The sequence below is a fragment of the Mustela putorius genome, unplaced genomic scaffold (assembly GCF_011764305.1).
Source record: "Mustela putorius furo isolate JIRA1106 unplaced genomic scaffold, ASM1176430v1.1 tig00000224_pilon_pilon_pilon, whole genome shotgun sequence".
Taxonomy (NCBI): Eukaryota; Metazoa; Chordata; class Mammalia; order Carnivora; family Mustelidae; genus Mustela; species Mustela putorius.
The window spans coordinates 25,101,063-25,125,472 of record NW_025421321.1 but is presented as its reverse complement, the minus strand read 5'-3'; the positions used below and the strand labels follow the sequence as shown (position 1 = coordinate 25,125,472).

The following is a 24,410-nucleotide window of genomic DNA, read 5'->3' as shown; positions in this document are numbered from 1 at the left end:
CTTGCATTTTAAGGATCAGTATTTTTAATAGAGATAAAACCTGAAGTTATCCATGTGAATTGATTTATTTTTTAGCAGTATATATACTGTCAAAGAGATGATTATGAGAAGTACTAATCTTTTGTTTTATTTAAAGGATAAGAGGAATAGGTCGTGGTGCTTTCCTACCCACATATTACTCACATGTAGATTGAGTTAGCTTAACTCTTGCAATAAAATACCATATATGATGACAACATTTCACTAATAGAACAAGTCCTGCTGTCTTTCACATCTTCTTCATCAAACTGTCATTTATAGTGCCTTTTTTTAAGGTTTATTTATTTATTATTTGAGTGAGAGAGAACACAAGCAGAGGAGTGGAGAAGAGGGAGAAGCAGACTCCCCACTGAGCAGGGAGCCCAATGTGGTGCTCAGTCCCAGGACCCGAGATCATGACCTGAGCCAAAGGCAGACACAACCAACTGAGCCACCCGGGTGCCCATATAATGACTTTTAATACCTTTGAGATATGGGCCTTGAAATGTTTTTGCTTAACTCGGGTTATTTTTGAACTTGTGAAATAACTTATCAGTAGTCCCCCTCAGTATACCACTTGGACCAACCATAAGCAAACTTAAATGCTGATATTTGGCCTCAGTGTTGATTTTTGGCAAACTGTTAAGGTTCCTTTCCTCTTCATATTTTTACTGCAAATAGAGATAAAGTAACCTCCTTCACCCTCCAAATAAAAAGAGCTTTGTGTTAAAATTGAAACATTTAATGCATAGAGAAAAGATTAATCTCCCAGCTACTTTTTTTAAGGCCTTAAAAGTCGCCACCATTAACTGCGTGCACAATTTTTCCTATTCCTTTTTACACATCTTTACTAAGTTATGCAAACATTCACACTCCTATAGGTCTTTTTATTTTTATAAAAACAGGATCATATTAACATATTTCTCAGCCTCTCATTATTACTCTATGTGATGAAATACAGTCTCAACTAAATTTTTTTCTTAAATGTAGTTGAGTAACACTTGATGGAGTGGCTCTTCCATAATATATTCTGCTGTTCTGTAGTGCACAGAGTATGGGATTGTTGAGTATTTTGCCACTTCAAAGAACACTGTAGTAAATAGTGTAGTATATAAATCTTTTAAGTACTGGTTCCTTTATTTCCATAGTATGGATTCCCAATAATGATAATGCCAGGACAAAATGTTTATATAGTTTTAATGTATCCTTTTAAATTTGAATTTCACATACAGCCTCCAGATTACTTTCCCAAAAGATTGAAGCACTTGACACTCTTGCAGCACTATGTTACTGATTCCTAAAATGTTATGAAGAGGATGATGGAAAATGGGGTATTCCACTTGTGTTTTAATTTACATTTTCCTTGACATACTATGTATTTTCCTATTTTAGTGCTTTTGAATTTTATCTGTGTGAATTGCCTATTTTTTTCTTACAGCTCTTATGTTTTAGGGATATTAATTTGTCACACTTGGGGGGGATAATGTCCCAGTCTCATTTATCTTTTGCATTTGCCTTTTATTGATAGTATTTTTTAAATATATAATAGTTTTAAGATTCTCTATGATGAAAAATGTGTCTCTTTTCCTTTTATGAGTTATGGGGTTTTTAATCTTGCCTAGAAACATCTCCTATGTCCTAAGATTATTCAAATAAAATACTGTCCTCAATTTACTTCTCATTTTTATTATTCCTTTTTTTTACTTATATATATATAATACATTTGAAGTCTGTTTTTATATATGGTTTGGAGGGTGTTGCTTTGTTTTCTTTCAAATGGATAGCAAGTTTTGCCAGTCCCCTTATTAAATAAACTGTGTTTTTCTTACTGAATTAAAATTTCTCTTGTTGTATAGTTCGTTGCTATATATATCTTATGTCTTGTTTCTGAGGTATTTTTTTCTAAACCTGTCGTTTTATTAGATGAGATAAATAGGAAAGTTTATTCTTAGGCCACTGAGCCTCTTGTAAGGTTTAATATCTGCTAAGTCCCTGCTTGATTTTCCTTCTCATAGTTTTCTTGGTTCTCAGATATTTGTTCTTCCATAATAACTTAAAAATAATTTTATCCAGTTCATTTTGACCAGATTATGTTAAAATTTTCTATCAGTTTTGGAAGGATTGATGTTCTCATGATAGGTGTTCCTATCTGGCTTTCTGTAAATAGTCCTTTTGGATGAGTGCAGAGTATCCTGTTTATGTGTATATATCACAGCTGAACAAATCTCCAGTATTTAAATGTTTACATTGGATCAAGATTTCCATCATAAGTAGTGCAGTTGTAACTATATCGTGTCATTCACCCATTCGCCAGCAGTGTATGAGAGTGCCTGCTTGCTCACTTACTTAGTCTTTTTAGTCATAAATATTTCTTATCCTGCTACAAAAAGGCAATGTTAAAAAAAAAAAAAAGGCGATGTTATAAGTCTAGCACTTCTTTCACACTTGTTTGTGTTTTTTTGGTTTTTTGGGTTTTTTCTTCACACTTGTTTTGTGTTCCAGTTATCATACATTTATACCTTATGTGGCCTATTTCAGTTTTATTCTTAGATAGTATTTGGAACCTCTTTTGACAGGCACAGCTTCTTTTAATGACTTCCATCTGTGAACAACAGGTTGGAAATGAGAGACATTTCCTTTCAGTATTTAAAATTCGAAAAGCCACATTATACTGCTTGTTACTCTACTGTTCTTTTACCGATACAGCCTGACCTGTCACAGTTCATGTTTACCAAATACAAAACAGCTCATAGGCAATTGGTAAACAAGGGCTAAAATGTATCGGATTAAAATGTGTATGTTATAATGTATAGGTAGTGTCTGTTCATGGATGATTTTTCCAAGGCAAAGAGAACTGAAATAGTGAGAGTGGAACTATAGCCTTGATCAGAAAAAGTACAAGACCTTCAGCTCTCCTGTTAAGCTGGCAGCAGGAACCACTTTGGCTTTATTTTCAGAAAATCGAGAAGTACCTACCTCCAGAGCTCCCGCTGTGGGGAGGTGAGGCAGATTTGGGCAGGTTGCACCACTCCTGTGCCCACCTTCAAGAAAGACAGCCCTGTCCTGGCTCCGAGCTGCCATCGCTACATCATCTGCATGTCCCAGCACTGCTCTGAGTACTGTTAGCATTGGCACTCGATTGGTTTCTGTGGGTTTTTAAAAATCTTTATACCATGGAGCTACCTGCCTGGGTACTTTATCTCCCAAGTACCAGTTATTGGGTTTTTTGCTAGCTCTGGCTACATGAGTTAACACAGATTTGAGTGGTCTTACCCTAACTCTATTTTTTCCTCAAAACCCAGTTATTTTTAGTGCACATTTTTACTTTTTATTTTAGAATATATACATTGCTTTATGTAAAAATACCTGTGTAATAATTGCTATTAATGTGATTATCAATTTGTTCCCTGTATGATTTTTAATTAGGTGCTCTTCGTTTTATGAGGCGGATAATTGGCCTTAAAGATGAATTTTATAATCGTTACATCACGAAGGGAAATCTTTTTGAGCCAGTTATAAATGCTCTTCTGGATAATGGAACTCGGTACAATCTGTTGAATTCAGCTGTTATTGAGTTATTTGAATTTATAAGAGTGGTAAGTTTATGCTGAAGGATTCTTAGTAAAATAAAATAATTACATGTTTAGCAATGTTAATATTTTAAATTGTGAAATTTAGCATGGTGTTTTAACCCATGTTTACTCTATATTATTCTCAGTTCCATTTTTATTGGCCACATGTTTCAGGATTATATTTGGCATATGTAGACATTTTAGTCAAGTATGCCATTCATGAGATCTGGATTATCTTTGTAGGGGTAGTGATAAATAGAAAGGTTGAAAGTAATTACTTTGGCAAACTGCTAGATGATGTATAAAAGGTAGGCTATTATCGTGTAAATTTGAGTTGCAGAGACCAGGAAGTGAGGCAGACCACTCCAACTGCCTTATCTTATAGATGAGGGGCTTCAGACAACCAGAGTAATCAAGTGATTTATTTAGGAGCATCCATTTGGTTAGGAGCATAGTCAGAGCTTGAAGACAGGTCACAGCTCAGTTTTGGGCAACAGAAGTTCTGTCATAAAAAGATCTGGAGAGAACTCTACATGAACAATAAGGTTAAGATAGGTAACTGTAGGACCAATACAATAAATTTACCCTCTCCCACACACTGAAATCATTCCATCAGGGAAAATGGCCACATGGTTAGAATTTGAAAAAAAGAAAGTCAAAGCTAGAAATTCATTCTCTAGCTTTGGCTCCTGCAGATTTTTGCTCATGACATGCTGTTCTCATATAAACATTATTTGGCTGGCAGGATTACTTTTCTAATAGTCACTTGGCCAAGAGTATGGTTTTCAAAAGGATGAAGAGAATAGAAGTATTGTCTTTAGCCTTAGAAAAGAGGGAACATAGTTAACTAGCTTACCAAGTATCTGAACCCTGTTTCACAATGTACTGTTGTAATGAACCAGAGATTGGCGCATATATATATATATATATATATATCCCCTTAAAATTTTTGGTGAGGGGGCATAGGTGACTCAGTTGGTTAAGCATCTGCCTTCAGCTCAGTCATGATTCCGGGTCCTGGGATCGAGTCCCCCATTAAGTTCCCTGCCCAGCGGCAAGCCTGCCCCTCCCTCTCCCTCTGCCTATTTGTGCTCTCTCTGTTGAATAAACAAAATCTTTAAAAAAGTTTAAAAAAATTTTAGTGAGAAACTGATAAAATGACTTGTAGGGTTCACAACCCCACCCATTTCTGTGATTGAATTTGTTTTTCAGAAAATAATTTTAAGTGGTTGATAAATGTACATTGAATCCCAAAACTTAACTCATCTTTTATTTTTTTAAAGACTTATTTATTTGAGAGAGAGAGTGCAAGTGGGGGTGAGGGCAGAGCAAGAGGATCGCAAACAGACTCCCTGCTGAGCGTAGAGCCCCACATGGGGCTCAGTCTCAGGACCCCAAGATCGTGACCTGAGCCAAAACCAAGAATCAAGTGCTTAACCAACTGAGCCACCCAGGTACTCCAAAACTTAACTCATCTTTTTTGTTCAGTATATAACACAGAACCATTTTACCTGGGTTTCTAATATCTCTTCTTTGCATATTATTTGAGATTTCCAGAGAAAATAGTTTGAACACTTAAAAGTCCTTAAAAAACAGATTATGGGGCGCCTGGGTGGCTCAGTGGGTTAAGCCTCTATTTTGGCTCAGGTCATGATCTCAGGGTCTTGGGATGGAGCCCCTCATTGGACTCTCTGCTCAGCAGGAAGCCTGCTTCCCCCTGCCCTCTCTCTGCCTACTTGTGATCTCTCTGTCAAATAAATAAAATCTTTAAAAACAAACAATGTATCTTTTAAAGAAGTGACATGTATATTTCTTGTTAATCTTAAATTCCTGAATCACAATTTCAGTTATTATTAATAATGAGTGTACTTTGCATGCAGGCATTTGCAATGATTATTTAGAATGGTTCATTTAGAATTTAAAAGAATTTAGGAGTTGTTACTGTCAGTTTGTTTCACAAAAACTATACCACTGGAAAACTGCAGAAACAGGTAGAATTCAAGTTAATAGTTTATCAAATCTGTATATGTAATATAGTTATAGGAGTCTGTGTTTATTATTTGGGTAAGGCTTATCCCATTTTGATGCCAGTAAAGGAGGAGTCTTTAAGTTAACACCTAAAATTTGTTAAAAGTGGAATTTCACTATCTGCCTTCTAACTAGCTGTGTGCTCTTCATCAGATCATCCAACCTCTCAGATCCTCAGTTTTCCTTTTCTGTAAAATGGGGGTAATAAAACCTATTTCATACAATTGTTAGGATCAAGTGAAACTATATGTTAAAGTACTTTTTAAATTGTAAAGTACTATGTAAACGCAAAGAATAAACAGAAGACATAAACTAACTCTAGTTACTTTCAAATGTTTTGTAGCCCCCCAAAAGAGCTCCTTTTTTATTCCTAGTTTTCTCTGGAGGCCTGGCTCATGTGTAAAGAAACTAGGACATTTATTTTTGTAATGTGAATTTGAAAAACCTTTTTTGATCAGCTTTGGAACTATAAAAAAGTTCTTTTAAGTTTTTCTCCTAAGTGTCATTGAATTATATTTGAATTGTAAATTTTGTCCTCATACAGGAAGATATCAAGTCTCTTACTGCACATATAGTTGAAAACTTTTATAAAGCACTTGAATCAATAGAATATGTTCAGACATTCAAAGGATTGAAGACTAAATATGAGCAAGAAAAAGACAGACAAAATCAGAAACTGAACAGGTATTGTTTAAATATATTGTATTTATAGGCTATAAAATTATATCCAGAATCTTCTGTTCGGATCTCATGTATGAACTTTACCCAGGAGCATTCTTTCCATCATTAGATAGTACAGGGTTGTATAGAAGGTAGGATATTCTCCCTACCCAAATCTGTGAACATATTATAACTCAAGATAATTTTTATTTTAATTTACAGTATTTTGGAGTGTTCTGGGGTTACATCTTGTATCACAGTCAAGGTGATTATGATGTAAATTATACGTAGTTAAAATTACTTTTGCTCCTTTTGGTTATACGTATATATTCTCAAATTTAATCTGGTCACAAACTTTAAATCATTACTCAGTATTTGTGATGTTTCTTACAGTGTACCATCTATATTGCGTAGTAACAGATTTCGCAGAGATGCAAAAGCCTTGGAAGAGGATGAAGAAATGTGGTTTAATGAAGATGAAGAGGAGGAAGGAAAAGCAGTTGTGGCACCAGTAGAAAAATCTAAGCCAGAAGATGATTTTCCAGATACTTATGAAAAATTTATGGAGACAAAAAAAGGTACTAAAATTTTGAATTTTGGAATAATGTAGCATTTATTAGGTACAGAAATTATCAGTTGCTTGTGAAGGTTTGGTCATAGTATATAAAGCATGAAAGACAGGAATTTTATAGTGAATTGGGACCTTTTAAAATTTCCACATCTTTTTCCAAATCTGGGAGTTATTTTCATGTTTAAACTGTTTTTCTTGAAATTTGCCCTTTTGCAGTGCTCTTCATTTGCTGTTTAGAATCACATTGTCTACTTATACATCGCCTTCAATGAACAATCTTGGATTTATTTCTGTACTGAGATCTCCAATAATAATAGAGACCATATATTGGGGCGTCTGGGTGGCTCAGTTGGTTGAATGACTGCCTTCACCTCGGGTGAAGTCCGAGATCCTAGAGTCCTACATTGGTTTCCCTGGTCAGCAGGGAGTCTAGTCTGCTTCTCCCACTGACCTCTTTCCTCTCCTCTTTCTCTCTCTCAAATAAATAAATAAAATCTTAAAAAAAAAAAAAAACAAAAATAATAGAGACCATATAGATACATAGAAACTTTCCAGAGCATTCTGCCTTTTATAATTTTGAGGAAACTAAGCTCAAAGAAGTAATTTTACCCTTTGAAATCTTAAAATCATTATCAAAATTTCATTAAGGATAAACTGTAAAGAGAAGTAACATTTCCCATCTTTCAAATATGTTTACCTTGTTTATGAAACTGAGATCTTACCTTTCAAAAGAATCATTTTAATTCTATGGCCTGAAAAATTACTAGAGTATTGTCCTGTATATATCATATAAATGTTTACTAAAAGTTTACATTTTGAAAGTCAAAAGCACTTGTGATTTTGAATGAGATTTTCTAAAAACATTTCTCCTTAGTGTTTCACTGATTGATTTACATTTTTCCTGCAACTGCTGTTCCCAGCCTCACTCATTATGTACTTGTTAGTACTCAAAGTTCTATTTACTTCAGCCTCACAGAGCAAATGGCCCATCAAAATGTCCTAGGTTTTTCTAGCCTAAATCTTCTACCTGTACTCATGATAGGCATTGCCCTGAGAACAGTGAAAAGGGGAGGTGAGGCCATACTTGAAGGACTGCATCCACTTGAGAATCAGATACAAAAAAGTAGCAACCAGATATGAAAGGATACTGGATACCCAACTCATAAGAGAAACAGATAGAGGATCCTAGAATATTCAGGAAATAGGAGACTGATAGATGTGATCATATCATTGTCGTTGGGCACTTGAAATACTGATTTATGACAGATTATCAAGTCCGTCAAGGACTATAATACAGAAGTATAGGATCAGTGCAATGAAGCTGCAGAGGGACAGTAAAAGGAAGAGTCAGAAGTAGTGAATCCTTGACTCATCCTACATACAACAGTGTGGGATTCTAGTGTAGGATAGCTGATTCTGGTCATTGATTCTTGAGGTCCTTTCTAATCCTGGGTTTCTAAGATTCAGGCTAATTCAAGACTTAGCACTGTACATACCATGCTCTACTCTTAGCTCTTAGGAAGCAAAGGCAGTGTTTTATAAGTTTTTAAGTTATTGTTATTTTCAGTTACTTTGCTTATTAGGAATATTTACTGGAAAAGATGAAAAATGTTACTTTCTTTTTAGCAAAAGAAAGTGAAGACAAGGAAAACCTTCCCAAAAGGACATCATCAAGTGGCTTCAAATTTACTTTCTCCCATTCTGCCAGTGCTGCTAATGGAACAAACAGTAAATCTGTAGTGGCTCAGACACCACCAGCAAGCTCTAATGGATCCTCTTCCAAAACTACAAACTTGGCCACATCAGTAACAGCCACAAAGGTATGTGAAATTATCCTATACACGAACTTTGCTTTTCCCATCTTTAAAATTATCTCGTGTTTACTAAAGAAAATTTGGATAAAAAAAGTAATTTCATAGAAGAAAAAAAGTTAAAGGGAAAAAGTTATACACACTATCATTAGAGAACATGACTGCTAATACCATTTGATTCATTCTTCAGGTATATGGGTTTATCTGACACGTAATTGAGGTCTTTCTATAAACAGTTTTGTATACTACTTTCATTTATTTCTTAAAAGAATTTTTCTGTGTTACTAAAACACTGTTGATGACTACAAAATTTCATTTTATTTAGCTATATGATAATATTTGTAAGAAATCTACCCAGTTATCTTTTGGAGCACTGGAGTTGTTTCTGATGTTTCATTGATAGGACTGTTGGTGGTGTTGCATTTTAAGTTATTTTCTTGAATCGATGAGTAGAAGAATATTTTCATACATATTTGAAATACCCTTAGGAAGTTTCTACCAGTTTATGTTACCATAACCATTGTGAGTGTGCTTGACTCACTGCAGCTTTGCCAGTGTTACTAGAGTTATTTTTAATCCTTGTCCATTAGGTAGTGGAGAACGTATACCTCTCATTCCCAGTTGTGTGTCCTTTGTTAGCTGATGTTGACTATTAGCCTTTTGAATTTGCTCTTCTGCAAGTTGTCTTTTCATGGTCTTGCCTTTTTAAAATTGGGTTGTGTTTTTCTTAATATGAGTGAATCTTTAGTTATAAGGATATTAGCCTTTTTGTCATTTGCATAGCAAATGTATTTTCCATTCATTACTTTTTTATATAAACAAGTTTAAATTTTTTTTTTAAGATTTTATTTATCTGTTTGGGCACAAGCAGGTGGGGGGAGGGGCAGAGGAAGAGGGAGAGGCTCCCCCATGAGCAGGGAGCCCAGCACAGGGATCAGTCCCAGGACCCTGAGATCATGACCTAAGCTGAAGGCAAACGATGCTTAACCGACTGAGCCACCCAGGCACCTTTAAACAAGTTTAAATTTTATATAAAATTTTCTTCTTTCACTTATACTGTTATTCTGTGTAACCATCCTTTTCCCCAAAAAGAAGTGGCTTAAAATAAAAAGGCATAAATCTGAGACAACTGTTAACATAAGGGTAGAAGCGGCAGTGCCATAGGAGTAAAAAACCTAATGTGAAGGGATGCTTCTCAGTTTGAACACAAAATACAATTTGAGTTTTTTCTTTCACAAAAATGTAGTCTTTATTCACTGTCGTATTGAGGTAAGCTCTTTCTAACTAGAAATTTTAAAATTTTCACTTCTTGATTAAAAAATCTGGTATAGGGTGCCTGGGTGGCTCAGTGGGTTAAGCCACTGCCTTCTGCTCAGGTCATGATCTCAGGGTCCTGGGATCGAGTCCCGCATCGGGCTCTCTGCTCAGCAGGGAGCCTGCCTCCTCCTCTCTCTCTGCTTGCCTCTCTGCCTACTTATGATCTCTCTCTGTCAAATAAACAAATAAAATCTTAAAAAAAAAAATCTGGTGTAATATTTGTGTCACTATATTAACAATATCTGCTGTGAAGTTAAATTGTTCAGGTTCGTATCTTGGCTCTGCCTCTTTCTAGGCTATTTGACCTTGAGTAAGTTATTACATCTCTCAGGACCTTATTTTTTATTTTAAACAAGGGTAAAATAGCATCTACTTTATAGGCTTGTACATATTAAATTATTTAATAAACGTAAAGAGCTTAGAACACTGTTTGCACTTTATCAGTATATACTAGGTTTTCTTTCTCAAATCAAAGCAATACATGCACTTACTTTCAAAAGTCAAAATAATATTAAAATGTTGAGAAAAGTCAGTCCTCTATTCTTCTCCAGAGATAGCTTAGAACTCTTCTTCTTGTACCTGTTTCTTCTATTTCTTAAATGTAATGTTAATATTAGATATTGTTTCATCAAGTTTAGACCTAATTCATTAAATTCTTTTTACGATAGCTGGGAATTGAACATGTAAACACTCCTTAACCAGTCCTTACTGTTTTTTCCCTGTGTCACAATTTTTGGCTTAAATAACATTTGATAATTTTATACCTATAATGACAACATAAATATTCTTTATACATGGCTTTTTTCCTGGTCTTTTTTCTATACTGCATGTTTCTGGATAACTTTTCTCTTTCTAGAGTAAAAATTGGCACCATTTTATCATTTGTTTTAGTAGTTAGGTGCCTGTTGTTAATTCTTTCAGTACCTTTCAGGTTAATTTCTGTGTTCTCTTTGATATCTCCAGTCTGGTTCCGACCTAGATCCTTTGCTCTGTAGACTTGCTGCACAGCTCTTGTATTGTTTCTGGGTCTTATGTCTTTGTACTCTTTCTTGATTTACCATCCCATTTCAATGGAGCACATCCTTTAATAATTGTTTTCTGAGAAAAGAATCCCAGGAGAGGTTAAATTTGAGCCCCTGCATCTATGAAAATGTGTTGATTCCGTCCTGCTTGATGGCCAGTTTTAACTGAATGTAGAACCAAATAGGAAATCATTTTCTTTTAAAACTTAGAAGTTATTGCTGCCAAGAAATCCAAAGACATTCTTATTTCTGATCCTTTGTGTGTGTTTTTATTATTTTCTTGGAAGTAGCTAAACAATCATGTCCTTCAGTTTGGAAACCTACTATTTCACAGTAACTTACTGTTTCGAGATTGGGCCCTCTGTATTGATCTTAAAATTTTCATAATTTTTCTCTCCTATTACTCTTTTTTTCCCTCTTTGTTCTGTTTTCTGGGTTATTTCTTAGGGTTCTTAATGCATTATGCTTCCAGATAATTTTTTACTTACGACTTAGCAATATCAAGTACAAGCACTAACACATTTTTTACCCTTTTTGACACTAACAGCAGATTACTGAATACATTTGTACCACATTTTGGAGGGGTCAAGAAGAAAACAGTGATTGCTCTTGGAAAATAAATAGCTTGTCACTCTAGATTATGATAAAAGTTTGAAATTCACTATCTGTTGATTGCCACAGTTGAATTGATTGGTTCTTAAAATTAAATAGATCAGGTGTGCACTTGTCTATTTTCCTTGTTAAGGCATTTTAAAGCTCTAATACGCTATTAAAATGCATTCTTTGAAAACTTGGTAGTTTTCAAGGCTGGTGAGACATTAGCTACTAATGAAATTACAAGGATTTTTTTTTTAACTTAGAGAGCTGTAAAATATGCACATTTTCCTTGAACAAGAATACTTAACAAAAAAAAAAAGAAAAATACTTACAAAGTCATAATCAGAAACCATTAGTGGGTGCTAAAACAAACACTTCTTTTGCCACAGATTAATAGAAGAGAACTCTGGATCTTGCTTTTTCACTTAACAAACTAACCTGGGTGAGCTTTCCATATTAGAACATAAAGAACTTCCTCCATAGAATTCCACAGTGTGATATACTTTAATTTATAAGTAACCCTCTTGATGCATTTTAAAGTTGTTTCCAGCTTTTTGCAGTTAAAACAATTGTAACTTTCTACACAAAATATTTCATATACATGCATATTTCTATATAGAATATGTATTTACAGTTTTGATTAGTTACTAAATTTACTTAGTAAAATGGAAATATGTGGGTAGTTCCTTAACACAGTATATATGGCCAGTACCAAAAGCTAGCTGAATACTTAAGGACATATTAGAAGTGTTCCCTCCAAAGTTGGGAACAAGATGGGATACCAATGTGATTGCTGTTATTTAACGATTGTTCTGGGGTTGTAGCCAGTGCAGTTAGGTGAGATCAAGAAATCAAAGCTATAGGGGTGCCTGGGTGGCTCGGTTGGTTGAGCTACTGCCTTCAGCTCAGGTCATGATCCCAGGGTCCTAGGATCGAGCCCTGCATCGGGCTCCCTGCTCAGTGGGGGGCCTGCTTCTCCCTGTCCCTCTGCTGCTCTGCCTGCTTGTGCTCTCTCACTCTGTCAAATAAACAAATAAAAATCTTTAAAAAAAAAAAGAAAGAAAGAAAGAAAGAAACTAAAGCTATCAAAATAAGATAAAAACCAGCACTTTTGCTGATGATTTTTAAAAATTTTATTAATCATATTTATGGAAGATCTGTCCTTTATTTTTTGAGTAGAGGATAATTGTTGAATTCTCTCTCCTCGGATTTTTTAATATGATTAATTATATTAATAGTTTCCTAACTTACAGTTTTTTAGTTCATTGGTTTGGTTCAGAAAAAATGTCATTGTGTCCTCATAGGTATTTATTAATCATTATCATTTGTTTTCATCCCTTCCTTCATATTGGAAACTTTTCTTAAAGGGTAATTGGATTAAGTGGTCTAATTGCAATCTGATATTTATTTTAAAACAAGTATGTTTATGTTTGTATATTAAGTATGGAATCTGTCAGATTCTTTACAGGGTGCATCTCTGGGCCACAGGCTTTTTAACCTCTAATATTTAACATTTTATATTTTTATTTTCAATAAAAATGATTGTTTTAATGTATAGGAGTTTGTTTATGGGATATATATATATATAAATGAGAGATAAAATTGATATTAAATTGTGTGGCTAAGTGTTTCGGATAGAATATTAACTAATCTTAAGGAAAAAGTCTTTTTTTTTTTTTTTTGAAAAAGTCATTTTAAATGTTACCCAGTGGAAGCTAAAATGTTTGTACATTATGATATATAATCTGTAATCTTAAGCATGATTAAAACTTCCCTTGGTAATTTTTCATCTTTGTGAATATCAGACTGGTGCCTTTTTGAAGGTAATTACATCTTCTGTCTCCTCCCATCTAACTTGTTTGGCTTAGAAACCGAATGAACAAGAATAATACTAGTAATAGCAGATAATAGCAATTATTGAACACTAACTACATACCAAGCACTGTGTTTTTTATGTTTTATTTTCATTTTATTTTCAGAATAGTTCACTGAGGACTAAATGCTATTTTTTTTTAAAGATTTTATTTATTTGACAGAGATCACAAGTAGGCAGAGAGGCAGGCAGAGGGAGAGGGAGAAGCAGACTCCCTGATGAGCAGAGAGCCGGATGCGGGACCCTGGGATCATGACCTGAGCCGAAGGCAGAGGCTTTAACCCACTGAGCCACCCGCGCCCCTAAATACTATTAGAGTAATTTTACAGATAAGGAAAATGAAGCATAGAGATACTAAATCGTCAGGCAGACTACAATACAATCAATACTTTTTTACCAGTTTAGCCATACTGCCTTTTGCTTATCAAACCTAAGACTTGTGTGTTACTAAGCTGAGAAAGCAGGATTCTCACATAAGTTTATATGGTATAAATAAGTTTGATTTTTCATTCCCAGGGTTTCTGATAACAGTTTCAAGCTGCTTACTGGCCTTTGTTGATATTACAGTGATTCAGTTATATATTGGCAAAGTGTTACTGCCAAATGTCTGGGTTTTTATATATGAAGCTGCTTAGCTTTGAAATATGAGTTATTTTAGTTTTGTTTATCCCCTTGCAGTCTGAAGGGTTTGCACTAAATCCATTGTTCACAGTAATGCTCTTAAGCTGTGGGACCTATGTATAAACTTCATGGGGTGGATTCAAAATGATTGCAAACCTGAGGACATTTAATTTCCTGGGTAGTGTCCAGAACTTTAATAGGATTTTTAAAGGATTCCATGACTCATAGAAGGCCAAACACCTGAATTACTTCATCCTTACTTTCCTTTTGGTTAGAGGTAGCTCTAAATTTTTTAGTTGTTAGTTTTAGGGACAATTTCATTTGTTTATTATTATCAAAAGCATAATGAAAACAATGGTATGTACTTAGTAATGAAATACTACACATGTGAAGTATAGAGACAAAAGGAGGCTTCCTACCATCGACTGACTACACTCTCTAGTTTAAACATGGAGAAATGAACCAATTCATTCCCATGACCCTTCCAGCTCATGATTTGTGAGTCTTGCTATTTGGAGATACATTTTTCCATAGTGCAATTTTGCTAAATTGAATTGAATTATGAGGTATCGTTAAAAATCAAGGAGCTAAATAGAAAAGTTGAGGGTAACTTAGAGTGCCACCAGTGGTACCAAGTGTTCATAATTTTCAAGCAGTTCCTTTATCAAATTCAAATATATCTGAGATATACATTAGATAGTTTTGAAAATTTATTTGTGATGTCTTTAAAAGTGATTATATTAATAAGTTTTTTTTCCTTAAGTTACATATGTTAAAAAATTCTTTTTATTCTTTAATAGGGAAGTTTGGTTGGTTTAGTGGATTACCCAGATGATGAAGAAGATGATGAAGAAGAAGAAACATCTCCCAGGAAAAGACCTCGTCTTGGTTCATAAAGTATTTAATAGGGACCCTCAATGTGTGGTCTTACTAAAATGCTGCAACTGTTCAATGAGCTGAAAATCTGAATCAGAAAGCTTTCTCACTTGAACTTACAAATATACAAGGAGTAGCTAAAGATACTCAGTATATCAGCTAGGAGAGTTTAGTTCTGTAAAAAAACAGGCTTCCCAGGAACTTGATTGCTTGCTAGTAATTAAGGAGTTTGCCTTTTAGGCTGTCAAAAAAAAACAAAAAAACAAAAAACAAAAAAAAAAAGGTTAGTAACCAGAACCTGGGAGATAGCTTCTTCCTGAGGAAACTTTCAGGTTTGGGGATGGCTTGGGGAGGGAACAAGGTTGATAGAATTATATTAAATGCAGGGTTTATCCAGGGGGGTATCCGATCTAGAAATGATTACAAAACTTTAGTTACAAACCCAATAACATTACTTGTATAATGGTGCTGGCCATGTTGTTCTTTTAATCAGTTGCCTCTTTTTAAAAAAAAAATTTTTATGAAAACCAAATTCAACTATCATAAAAATGAAGTTATGCTGTTGGGACCATTTTTTGAAGATTTAACAAATTCAGCCTTATAGGTATTTGAAGGGAAGTATACTCTGTGTTACAGTACATGTTGAGTTTTCTACACCAGGAATTTTCAGTGTGTATTTTGAGGAAAACAAACAAGCTGGATTCAAAATGGACAGTCTTGTTAATATAACTTTACAGCACTTTTAGAGATAACTGATGCCAAGAATCAGTACAGTAGTATTTCAAAATGATCTTCTCTAGAAACTTGGGAGTGGATTAACAGAACGTTTCCAAATGTCTCCTAGTAGTACATACAATCTTTTGTGCAAGATACTTTGACGTCACTTTCTGCTTCGCTCATAAAGTTGTCTCTCTCCAGAGCTGCAGGCAAGGTTTAAAGTATAATTTATAAACTCACATACAAAAATCAGTGCTGAATTAAGTGGCATTTAATATCTAGAGGCCATTTTGATCCGAGAAGTTACTTCAGTGTCAAAGTCAGTATGCAGCACATGAAGTTTTTCCATAAACAAACAAGGGTGTAATATGAAAGCTGCTTTTTTTAAAGAATAAAAGCACATTCCATGTACGTAAATGAATTTAAGATAAGTTGAGGTGAACAGTTAAGAGGTTTTATTTTTAGAACAGCAGGTTAACTGTAAATATTTTAATGTTAGTTTGCTCATCTGTGATCTGAGATCAAGCTGAAGTAAGAAAAACATCCCCCAAACTAAATTTCATACATTGGGGAAAACAACCTAAAAACAGGAATTCCAGCTGCAATCTTCAGATCACCCTTGTAATGTGTTAATGGGTCCATTTTTCCTGGAATAGCTTAAACTGAAGCAGTTTCCCCTGTTTTGGAGATTTTTGTAGTTTATTTTAATTTTGGCTATTGTTTGGAAAAGATGGGCTGTCTGTGTAGATATGAAGTATAGTTTTTCCATAAAACAGATGTTTATTTTGTATTAAAAATACCACTGTACTTGTTTTACACCATTTGTATACATGTGGTGATATTAATGCTGAACTGTAAAATTCGGGAATTAAAATGTGACCCTGTAATTCTATGATTGTTGCTTTTGTTTGGTTTGTTGTAAATATAAGTTAACTCCATTTTGAGATTTGTCCATTTTATAGTATCTTTTAAAAGCCAATAAGTTATCCATAGATATTTATTATAAACCACTAAGTCCTACACCAATCCGAATGAAATAATTCTAAACAAACAAAGATTGACTGCACTTTAAGAATTACTGATTTTACTTACAGAAGGTGTACCTTGGGCAAATGAAGTCCCAGCACCAAAACATCACAGTGTGGGGCTAGTCTCAACTCTTTGATTAAAAGTACACATAATGAAAAAGACCTTCCACTTTATAAGGCAAGTGATTCAGGATAATTTAAACTGAGATCAGTACAGTTACCATCTGAATACGGTTTTTTTCAAGCAAATTCTGTGAAGCCCCTTTTACTTTTAGCTCTTAATTTCCTCTTGTCATCTAAGCAGCCAAGGCCTAAAGCATTTCCCTATTTACTCTTTTGACTCTTCCTGGTTAAGTAATTTTAAAGTTCCAGTAGAAATTATTATCTTTATATCTTAGGAAGAGTTTCTTTAATTTTCCTTTCTGAAGAATTACGAGTCAAACCTTTAGATCATTATCATCTTAGGAACCTTATCACAGAAATGTGAATCTTTTGTTGACTTAGAGGATAACAGTTTTCATGGTACATATGCTCACCCACAATGATATGAAAACAGGGCTTACAATATCCCTTGAAAGAATAACTATTCAATTTCCACATGTTAGCTGCCGTCTTAATGACTACCCTCAGGCAGATCAGGATTTTTATATATCTATCTTCACTCAGTGAACCAAGCCAGAGCCCACATTTGTATGCCTGAGGTTCTCTTAAAATTATATCTGTAAACATGTATCCACTATAAAAACTATTTTTAATAAAAAGTTACATGAAACAGATTTCTGTGTTTTAATCACTAGTTTTTCTTCTTGTCCATCTAAAGTGATGAAATGTGACAAATGTAAAGTAATGCTGGTTTTTCTCTGCAGGTTGAAGATGGGCTAAACAAATTTTGGTATCCCTTTCTAAAAGTTTGTAACTGTAGATTTAAAGAGATAAGACACAATTAATTAAACCTCAGGAGCAACCCATAACTAGAAAAGAGGGTGCTTGCTGGAAGACAATACTACAGGAAGTTTTCTGAAAGAAGGGTATCTCCCCCTATTCTGGTTCTCTGTAAGCAGCCAACCACAGCACATAAAAAAGCCCTATACCCATGGCTGCATTTCCCTCAGTATTCAATGGTTCCCATTATCTTTTTTTAATGGTAGCTTTTCTATAAAGAGCGAGTATTTTTAACATCCTTCACATCCATTTTCCAAGTGCTGTTTGCTCCTGCCCAGGATAACGGGTCTTTTGATTGGATTTCCTTATACTTGGTATACCCACAACGATTCTAACTCACCCACTCTCCAACCACACCTACACTTTTTTTAAGTGAACATTATGATGTAACTTTTCTGCTTTAAAACTTTTCAGTGACTTCCTCCTGCCATAATAAAATTTAAAATCCTCACATTCCCTACAAGGCCCTGCAAATCAGTCCCCCACCTATCTCCAACTTCATAGGCCAGCCTTCTGCCTTCATTCTGTGCATACTCATCATACTGCCTGCTCCTCCTAGCTGCTTCCTCCTTTCCTGCAACAGGACCTGAGTTGTTCCTTCCCATTTCTCCCTGTAACTAGCCTTCCCATCAGCTAAAGCATGGCTTTCTCAAGGAGGCTTGGCCAGCCCTGCTTATAATACTGCACTTTTCCCTTTGTACACTTGGCTCTGCAGGCCAATTCTAGCCCAGTGAAGGCAGGGTCTCTGGTGATCTATTTGATGACTGTATCCCCCACACCTGCACAATGCTTAGCCCAAACAAAAACCAAGCTGGAATGAATAAATGCACTATCAGTTCTCTATACCCTCAGCCCAAGTAGCTGCCTTCCCCACCACCCTTTACCTCAAAAGTTTAAGTATTAAGAATGAGCTTATATTTGCATTTACAAACACAAGTATTTGAAACTAACAGGCTCAGTTTAAGGATTAAATAATTTATTTTTAAGAAAATTTGAACTTCTGTTTTGCTAAATTGTTTTTAAAATTACTTATTAATAACTTCTTCTTTAAGTTTTTCTGCAAGCAATCTCCTCTTTAGTAATGTTTGCTTCTCCTCTGCTGTCATTTCTGGTTTCTCTGTCATTTCCTTAAAAACAAAACAAAACAAAACAAAAAAACAAAAAAATTGGCTGTAGTATAAGATGGGTTCATTTGTCTAAAATTCCCAACACACTGCCTCAAAGAACATTTTCAGTAAATAAAAATGTAAAAGCCACATATGCACTGGGTTCCCTCTATCTCTTCTCAGCAAAAATCTCTTAGGGAAGAAAGCCTCTTGGAGATGGTGGCGAGGGTACTGTTGCTGCTTTGTGGATAAAATACTTCAGAGGGCTTAGGTAAAATACACTGCTGACCCTCAAGCACTCACAGCAGGGTAAGTAAAGAAAAAAATGTAAAATGAAACCTCTATCATTTCGATCTCAAAATCCTCATATCATAGCCACCTCACTGCCAGAAAAAACAACAGGTGCTATACTAGCGGGGGCGTAACTATGACTGCATCTACAAGCAACATTATCAATGCTGTCTTGCACACATTCTGATTTTGACAATTCCACCTCTAAATCTGCAAAGTTTGAAACACTAAAGCCAGCCATACCTCTACCACCCCAGCAGGTTTTCCTTTCTGCTCAGAATTTTGTATCTGCTTAGTCCTCATATCCTTTCTCATGGACATCAACTTATCTCTCTTCTGCTTGAGGTAGCGCTCTCGCTGTCGGAGCTCTTCTGTTCCAAGTGTTGATAAATTCTGTGTCAAATAGAAAAGGAACTATTTAAATTCAAGTTCACATAATAAGTAGCACAGATAACCACTGGCTGATTCAACTCAAAATTTGAGTTCAAGATAATAACAAAAGCCCAGTGTATGGCTGTTTACATTGTTCCTAGTACTTTGTCATTCTGTTCATAGTTCTTACAAAGTAATGTGTTTTACTTACTGCTATTGGTCCTTCAATGCTTGCATGTTCTAAGCCAGGGATCTTCAGGCCTTTTTGTGGGAAGGAGGAAGTTTCGGGCAGCATTTCCAGCTTTCTTGCCGAAGGTTGTACTGACTGATTAGCAAAATGCACTTTAACTTCTGGCAGTAATTAGATAGATACCAATTAGTATATTATAAGCAATATCATGTATTCATTCACCAAAATGCCTAGTGTGTTTTTTTTTTCTCACTCCCCACCCCCTCACTTTAAATCAACACACACCGATTCAATCAATGTCTATATTTCAAGCACTGGATGAGAACAATAAACGTGGTCTCTGTCCTCAAGGAGCTTGAACTACTGTTACTCATGAATAAGGACATTTCAACAAATTCCAAAGCTCCTGCTATTTGTCACAACAGCTACAAGAAGTATAATTCTTATCTAAAGATTAGAACTACACTATACTATATTAAATATAGTATTACTATACTATATTAAATATACTATTACTATACAATACTATACTATTACTATACTATATTAAATATAGTATTGTAATATATTACAATATTGCCACATAAGCTAAAAAAACAGGACACTAAAATCCCTCACTGGCAATGTAACTGGTGCCAAACTTCTGCTTATAAAAGAAACTGTAAATGACCCTGTATATTTTCAGAACAATGAAGTTAAAGCTACAGTTTTTTGGACTGGACAAGTAAGTGCCAAGAATATCATTAATTTTTGTTTGTAATACATACTAAAAACCTTAATAAACCTACTAACACTGTAAGAAAATGCAAGGATTTTAAAGTTAAGTAGAACTTAGAAGCAGACATAACAGAGCACTGACTATTCTCCAGTTTTTTGGTGACTGCTAAAAGACAAGATTAACATGATAATTGCTTTTCTGAGCCATTTTTTATTATAAGACAAGGCGATTTAAGATAAAACATTTTCGGTTTAAGTACCTGAACTATGAAAGCAGAGTGAAACAAGAAAAGCATCAGATAAAAATGATAGCAAGAACTAAAACAAGGATGGGTGAACATAATACACATGCTTCGAAATGTTTAAAAATCTTGGTAGCAAAGTGAAACCGGAAATAAAACTGCATGAGCAAAAAAATTGCCAGAGGACCACTGCTTCAGCATGGAGTGAATGCACTGATGGCAGTGCCAGGGAGGCTGGAAGAAGAAATGGTCTTCAGGCTCTTGGACAGTAAAAGTATCTGTAGAAGAGATGAGGCTGTAACTAACCTCCAACCAGCGTAGACAGGGAGCTACAGAACTTAGAAATAAAGACACACCCAAGTGGGGCGCCTGGGTGGCTCAGTGGGTTAAAACCTCTCTGCCTTTGGCTCAGGTCATGATCCCAGGGTCTTGGGATCAAGCCCCACATCGGGCTCTCTGATCAGCAGGGGGCCTGCTTCCTCCTCTCTTCTTGCTCTGCCTGCCTCTCTGCCTACTTGTGATCTCTGCCTATCAAATAAATAAATAAAATATTAAAAAAAAAAAAAGACACACTCAAGCAAGTTGGTCTCTACCAGCAAGAGTTAAATATGCCATTCTTGGGGCGCCTGGGTGGCTCAGTGGGTTAAGCCGCTGCCTTCCGCTCAGGTCATGATCTCAGGGTCCTGGGATCGAGTCCCGCATCGGGCTCTCTGCTCAGCAGGGAGCCTGCTTCCTCCTCTCTCTCTCTCTCTCTCTCTCTCTGCCTACTTGTGATCTCTCTCTGTCAAATAAATAAATAAAATCTTTAAAAAAAAATAAAAAATAAAAAAAATATGCCATTCTTACTGATGGTGACTTTACATAGAGGTAGGCTTAGCCCCCAGATACAGAAGCACACAGCAGAAAAAGGGACAATTCCATTTATTTCTGAGGAGGGGGAATCCCAGGCACATAAGCATTTATGTTCAATTCATGAACCTGTTCTGGATAGTTCTTACCTGGAATTTATTAGCTATGAACAACCTGTATATTCTCACTCACATCTAGAGAGGAAACTACTTGAAACCAAAATACTTAAGCTTCGCTGATTTCTAGGAAGAGACAATCAAACAACCAGAAAGCTTAAAGAAAGATCATCTTATCTCTGGCAACTCTTTGCACCAGTCTGAGAACAGATGATATCCATTTCTAGCAGGAACCAAGGAAACACATGAAAAAAAAGGAATTAAAAAAGAAATCAGACTCCTTTTTGATTCTTCCCAAATTAGGTCTTCAAAATGGACTTCTACCACTGTGCATGAAATGATTTCCTGGAATATCAGATATACTCTTTTTTTAAATATAGAATAGTTTTGAAAACTGAAGTCATTACTCTAGAAATTATCTGCTATATGTTCTGCTATATGTTCTATATGTTCTATTTGCATACCTGAGTTTTATGTGGTTGACTTAATAGATAAGGAACTAGACAAAGCAAATGTATTCAGATTACGTCAGACACAAGACTGAAAAGTGTGTATTTAGGTCTGTACAAAACAGAAAGTTAAGTTTGAGCCAGCAAATTAAAGCTCAGACAAAAAAAGGAGATGCTTTCATAAATAGAATTCAAATGAAGTTATTCTACCTAAAATCTGATCATGAAAAAAGAAAAATGGTTACATTTGCTAGGAAGAAAGCAGGAAGGTAATTTCATAAACCTGCTTCTGTTTCATATGCCCCATTGTTTTATCAAGTCAGTACAGTTCCTTAAAATCAATGGGAAAACATCAAGCTCATCTTATCTCAATTATAAAATCTCTTCAAAACTAAAACATAAAAGAACACAAGATTAGAAGGCAGAAGACCAAAGTAAGTTACATTTTTACCACTTAAAATCTCAGTGGTGGGGCGCCTGGGTGGCTCAGTGGGTTAAGCCTCTGCCTTTGGCTCAGGTCATGATCTCAGGGTCCTCGGATCAAGCCCCACATTGGGCTCTCTGCTCAGCAGGGAGCCTGCTTCCCCCTTTCTCTCTGCCTGCCTTTCTGCCTACCTGTGATCTCTCTGTCAAATAAATAAATAAAATAATAAATAAATAAATAAAAGCTCGGTGGTTTTGGACATGTCACTCAGCTTCCTGGAATTTCTTCTAAAAGAAAAATAATAAACATAAAAATAAGGATCATATCTAATGGGTGTGGCTTTTTTTAAATGAGAAAAGGACATTTATTTAAAACCAGAGAAATGCGTGACAACATGAACTCAAATCATGACTCAAGTTCTGTTTCAGAGTTACTTGTTTTCTTATAAAGAAAATCAGAAAGAATTGAAAATGGATTTGCTATATATTGTACAAATTCATCCACTAACATTTTCCACAAGGATTCTCATCAATTTTAGTTTCAGTATTTCCTGATGAAACATCTGGATAAACTGGCTACTTCTTGTTTCCTAGTTATGCTTTAATTCATTAGGAAAATGATTTACCTTTCAAGTTCTGCTTCTAACTCACAAACACTATATAACTGTGGTCATGGAAGAGAACACAAACACGACGTGAACATATCTTGGAGGCTTTGGCCATGGCACAAAGGCTGGTGACTCCCTCAAGGGATTTCACGACTTGGTCTGGGTTCCAGGCTTCACTTAGAAATCTGGGGACTACACCCTCTCTGTCAGCTGAGTATTTCCTACCTCCACCCGCCATAGCTAAATTAAAAAAGAATTTTAAATACCAATGGCCATCCAACACTCCCTCCCAGGGGTTTTGAAGGTTAATTCAGGTATGTATGAGAAAGGTATGTATGAGTTATTCAGGTAGGTATGAAAAAGTAATGCACTCTTTATATGTTTATATATCCATCTTGTTAAAGAAAGTTCAACCTTACCTGAGGGTGGGTGTGTAACATGTTCACCATCCCCTTGGGAATTCTTCATTTTTGCAGTTTCATTAGCATGCACGGGAGGCTCTTCTGTTTTAGCCTCTGAGATCTTCAGGAATCCATAATACATGATAAAATTTTAAAAAGTTTTTTAGATTAATTTTGACTAATTCACTATTTAAGGGATCCAAAGACGTTACTTTTAAAAAATATATTGTCCACTAAATAGACAATGAACAGGAGATTTTCCAAAGTTTTTAAGAACTTTCCAGCATTTTGTTATCTTTAATTTTTTGAGGTAGATAAACATTCTCATTTCAAATCATGCACTGCTAAGAATAAGTAAGTAGTATATTTAGAGGACCCTGGACTTAACAAGAAGTTAGGTTCAAACCCAGGCTTCACCCTTACTACTCATGTGACCTTGAGGAAAAATACTCAAATAGAGAAAGAAATCCACTGAATTATAAGGTCCTTTTCCACTTAAAATAATCTATATACCACTACACCATGCTACGCCTGAAGAAGCCACAAATGGGTTTATTTCCATTTCTAAAATGGGATAGTATATTTAAACCAAATAAATCATTTAAATCTTGGGAAAAACTAAGTAAACTGATAATTTGTTTTTCTTAAAAACAGAGGAAAATCTAATCACATGCAGCTTATTAGATAACTCATGTCATATACCCCTACCCTATATGCTGGGTAAAAGACACAGGACGATTCTTTACCATACTATCAGCTCTACTCTTGTGTGTTCAAAAATTTCTATAATAATGTCTTTTTTAAAAGTCTTTTAAAAAACCATACATATAACACCTAAAACATAGTATTATTTAAGAAGTCAAATATAGTTTGCTTATAAACCAGAGAGTTAACAGTAATGTCTTCTGACAGCAGTTTTGAGTTAATATCTCTTCTATACTCTAAAACGATTTTATATGGGGGCACCTGGGTGGCTCAGTTAGTTGAGTGACT

At 35.1% G+C, this 24,410-nt stretch overlaps 2 protein-coding genes across 5 annotated transcripts in view; one reads left to right on the top strand and one right to left on the bottom strand.

Moving 5' to 3' along the window:
- Positions 1 to 16,575, top strand: part of PPP4R3B (protein phosphatase 4 regulatory subunit 3B) — a 68,784-nt gene extending 52,209 nt beyond the window's left edge. For 2 of the 4 annotated variants that reach the window (XM_004780298.3, XM_045077857.1), the window contains 5 exons: positions 3,445 to 3,614; positions 6,163 to 6,302; positions 6,672 to 6,856; positions 8,476 to 8,669; positions 14,891 to 16,575. In XM_004780298.3, the coding sequence (XP_004780355.1) occupies positions 3,445 to 3,614; positions 6,163 to 6,302; positions 6,672 to 6,856; positions 8,476 to 8,669; positions 14,891 to 14,986 (785 nt within the window). In that variant the 3' untranslated portion in view covers positions 14,987 to 16,575. Of the gene's footprint in view, positions 1 to 3,444; positions 3,615 to 6,162; positions 6,303 to 6,671; positions 6,857 to 8,473; positions 8,670 to 14,890 lie in introns of those variants that run through there. The other 2 variants (XM_004780299.3, XM_004780301.3) reach the window with 2 other exon arrangements.
- A 2,037-nt stretch (positions 16,576 to 18,612) lies between these two features.
- The window catches only part of CFAP36 (cilia and flagella associated protein 36), a 31,637-nt gene continuing 25,839 nt past the window's right edge, over positions 18,613 to 24,410 (bottom strand). Inside the window, exons 7-10 of the mRNA XM_004780303.3 lie at positions 23,436 to 23,538; positions 19,634 to 19,773; positions 19,294 to 19,443; positions 18,613 to 18,780 (exon numbers count right to left, since the gene is read on the bottom strand). Of these exons, the coding sequence (XP_004780360.1) occupies positions 18,679 to 18,780; positions 19,294 to 19,443; positions 19,634 to 19,773; positions 23,436 to 23,538 (495 nt within the window). The 3' untranslated portion in view covers positions 18,613 to 18,678. The remainder of the gene's footprint in view (positions 18,781 to 19,293; positions 19,444 to 19,633; positions 19,774 to 23,435; positions 23,539 to 24,410) is intronic.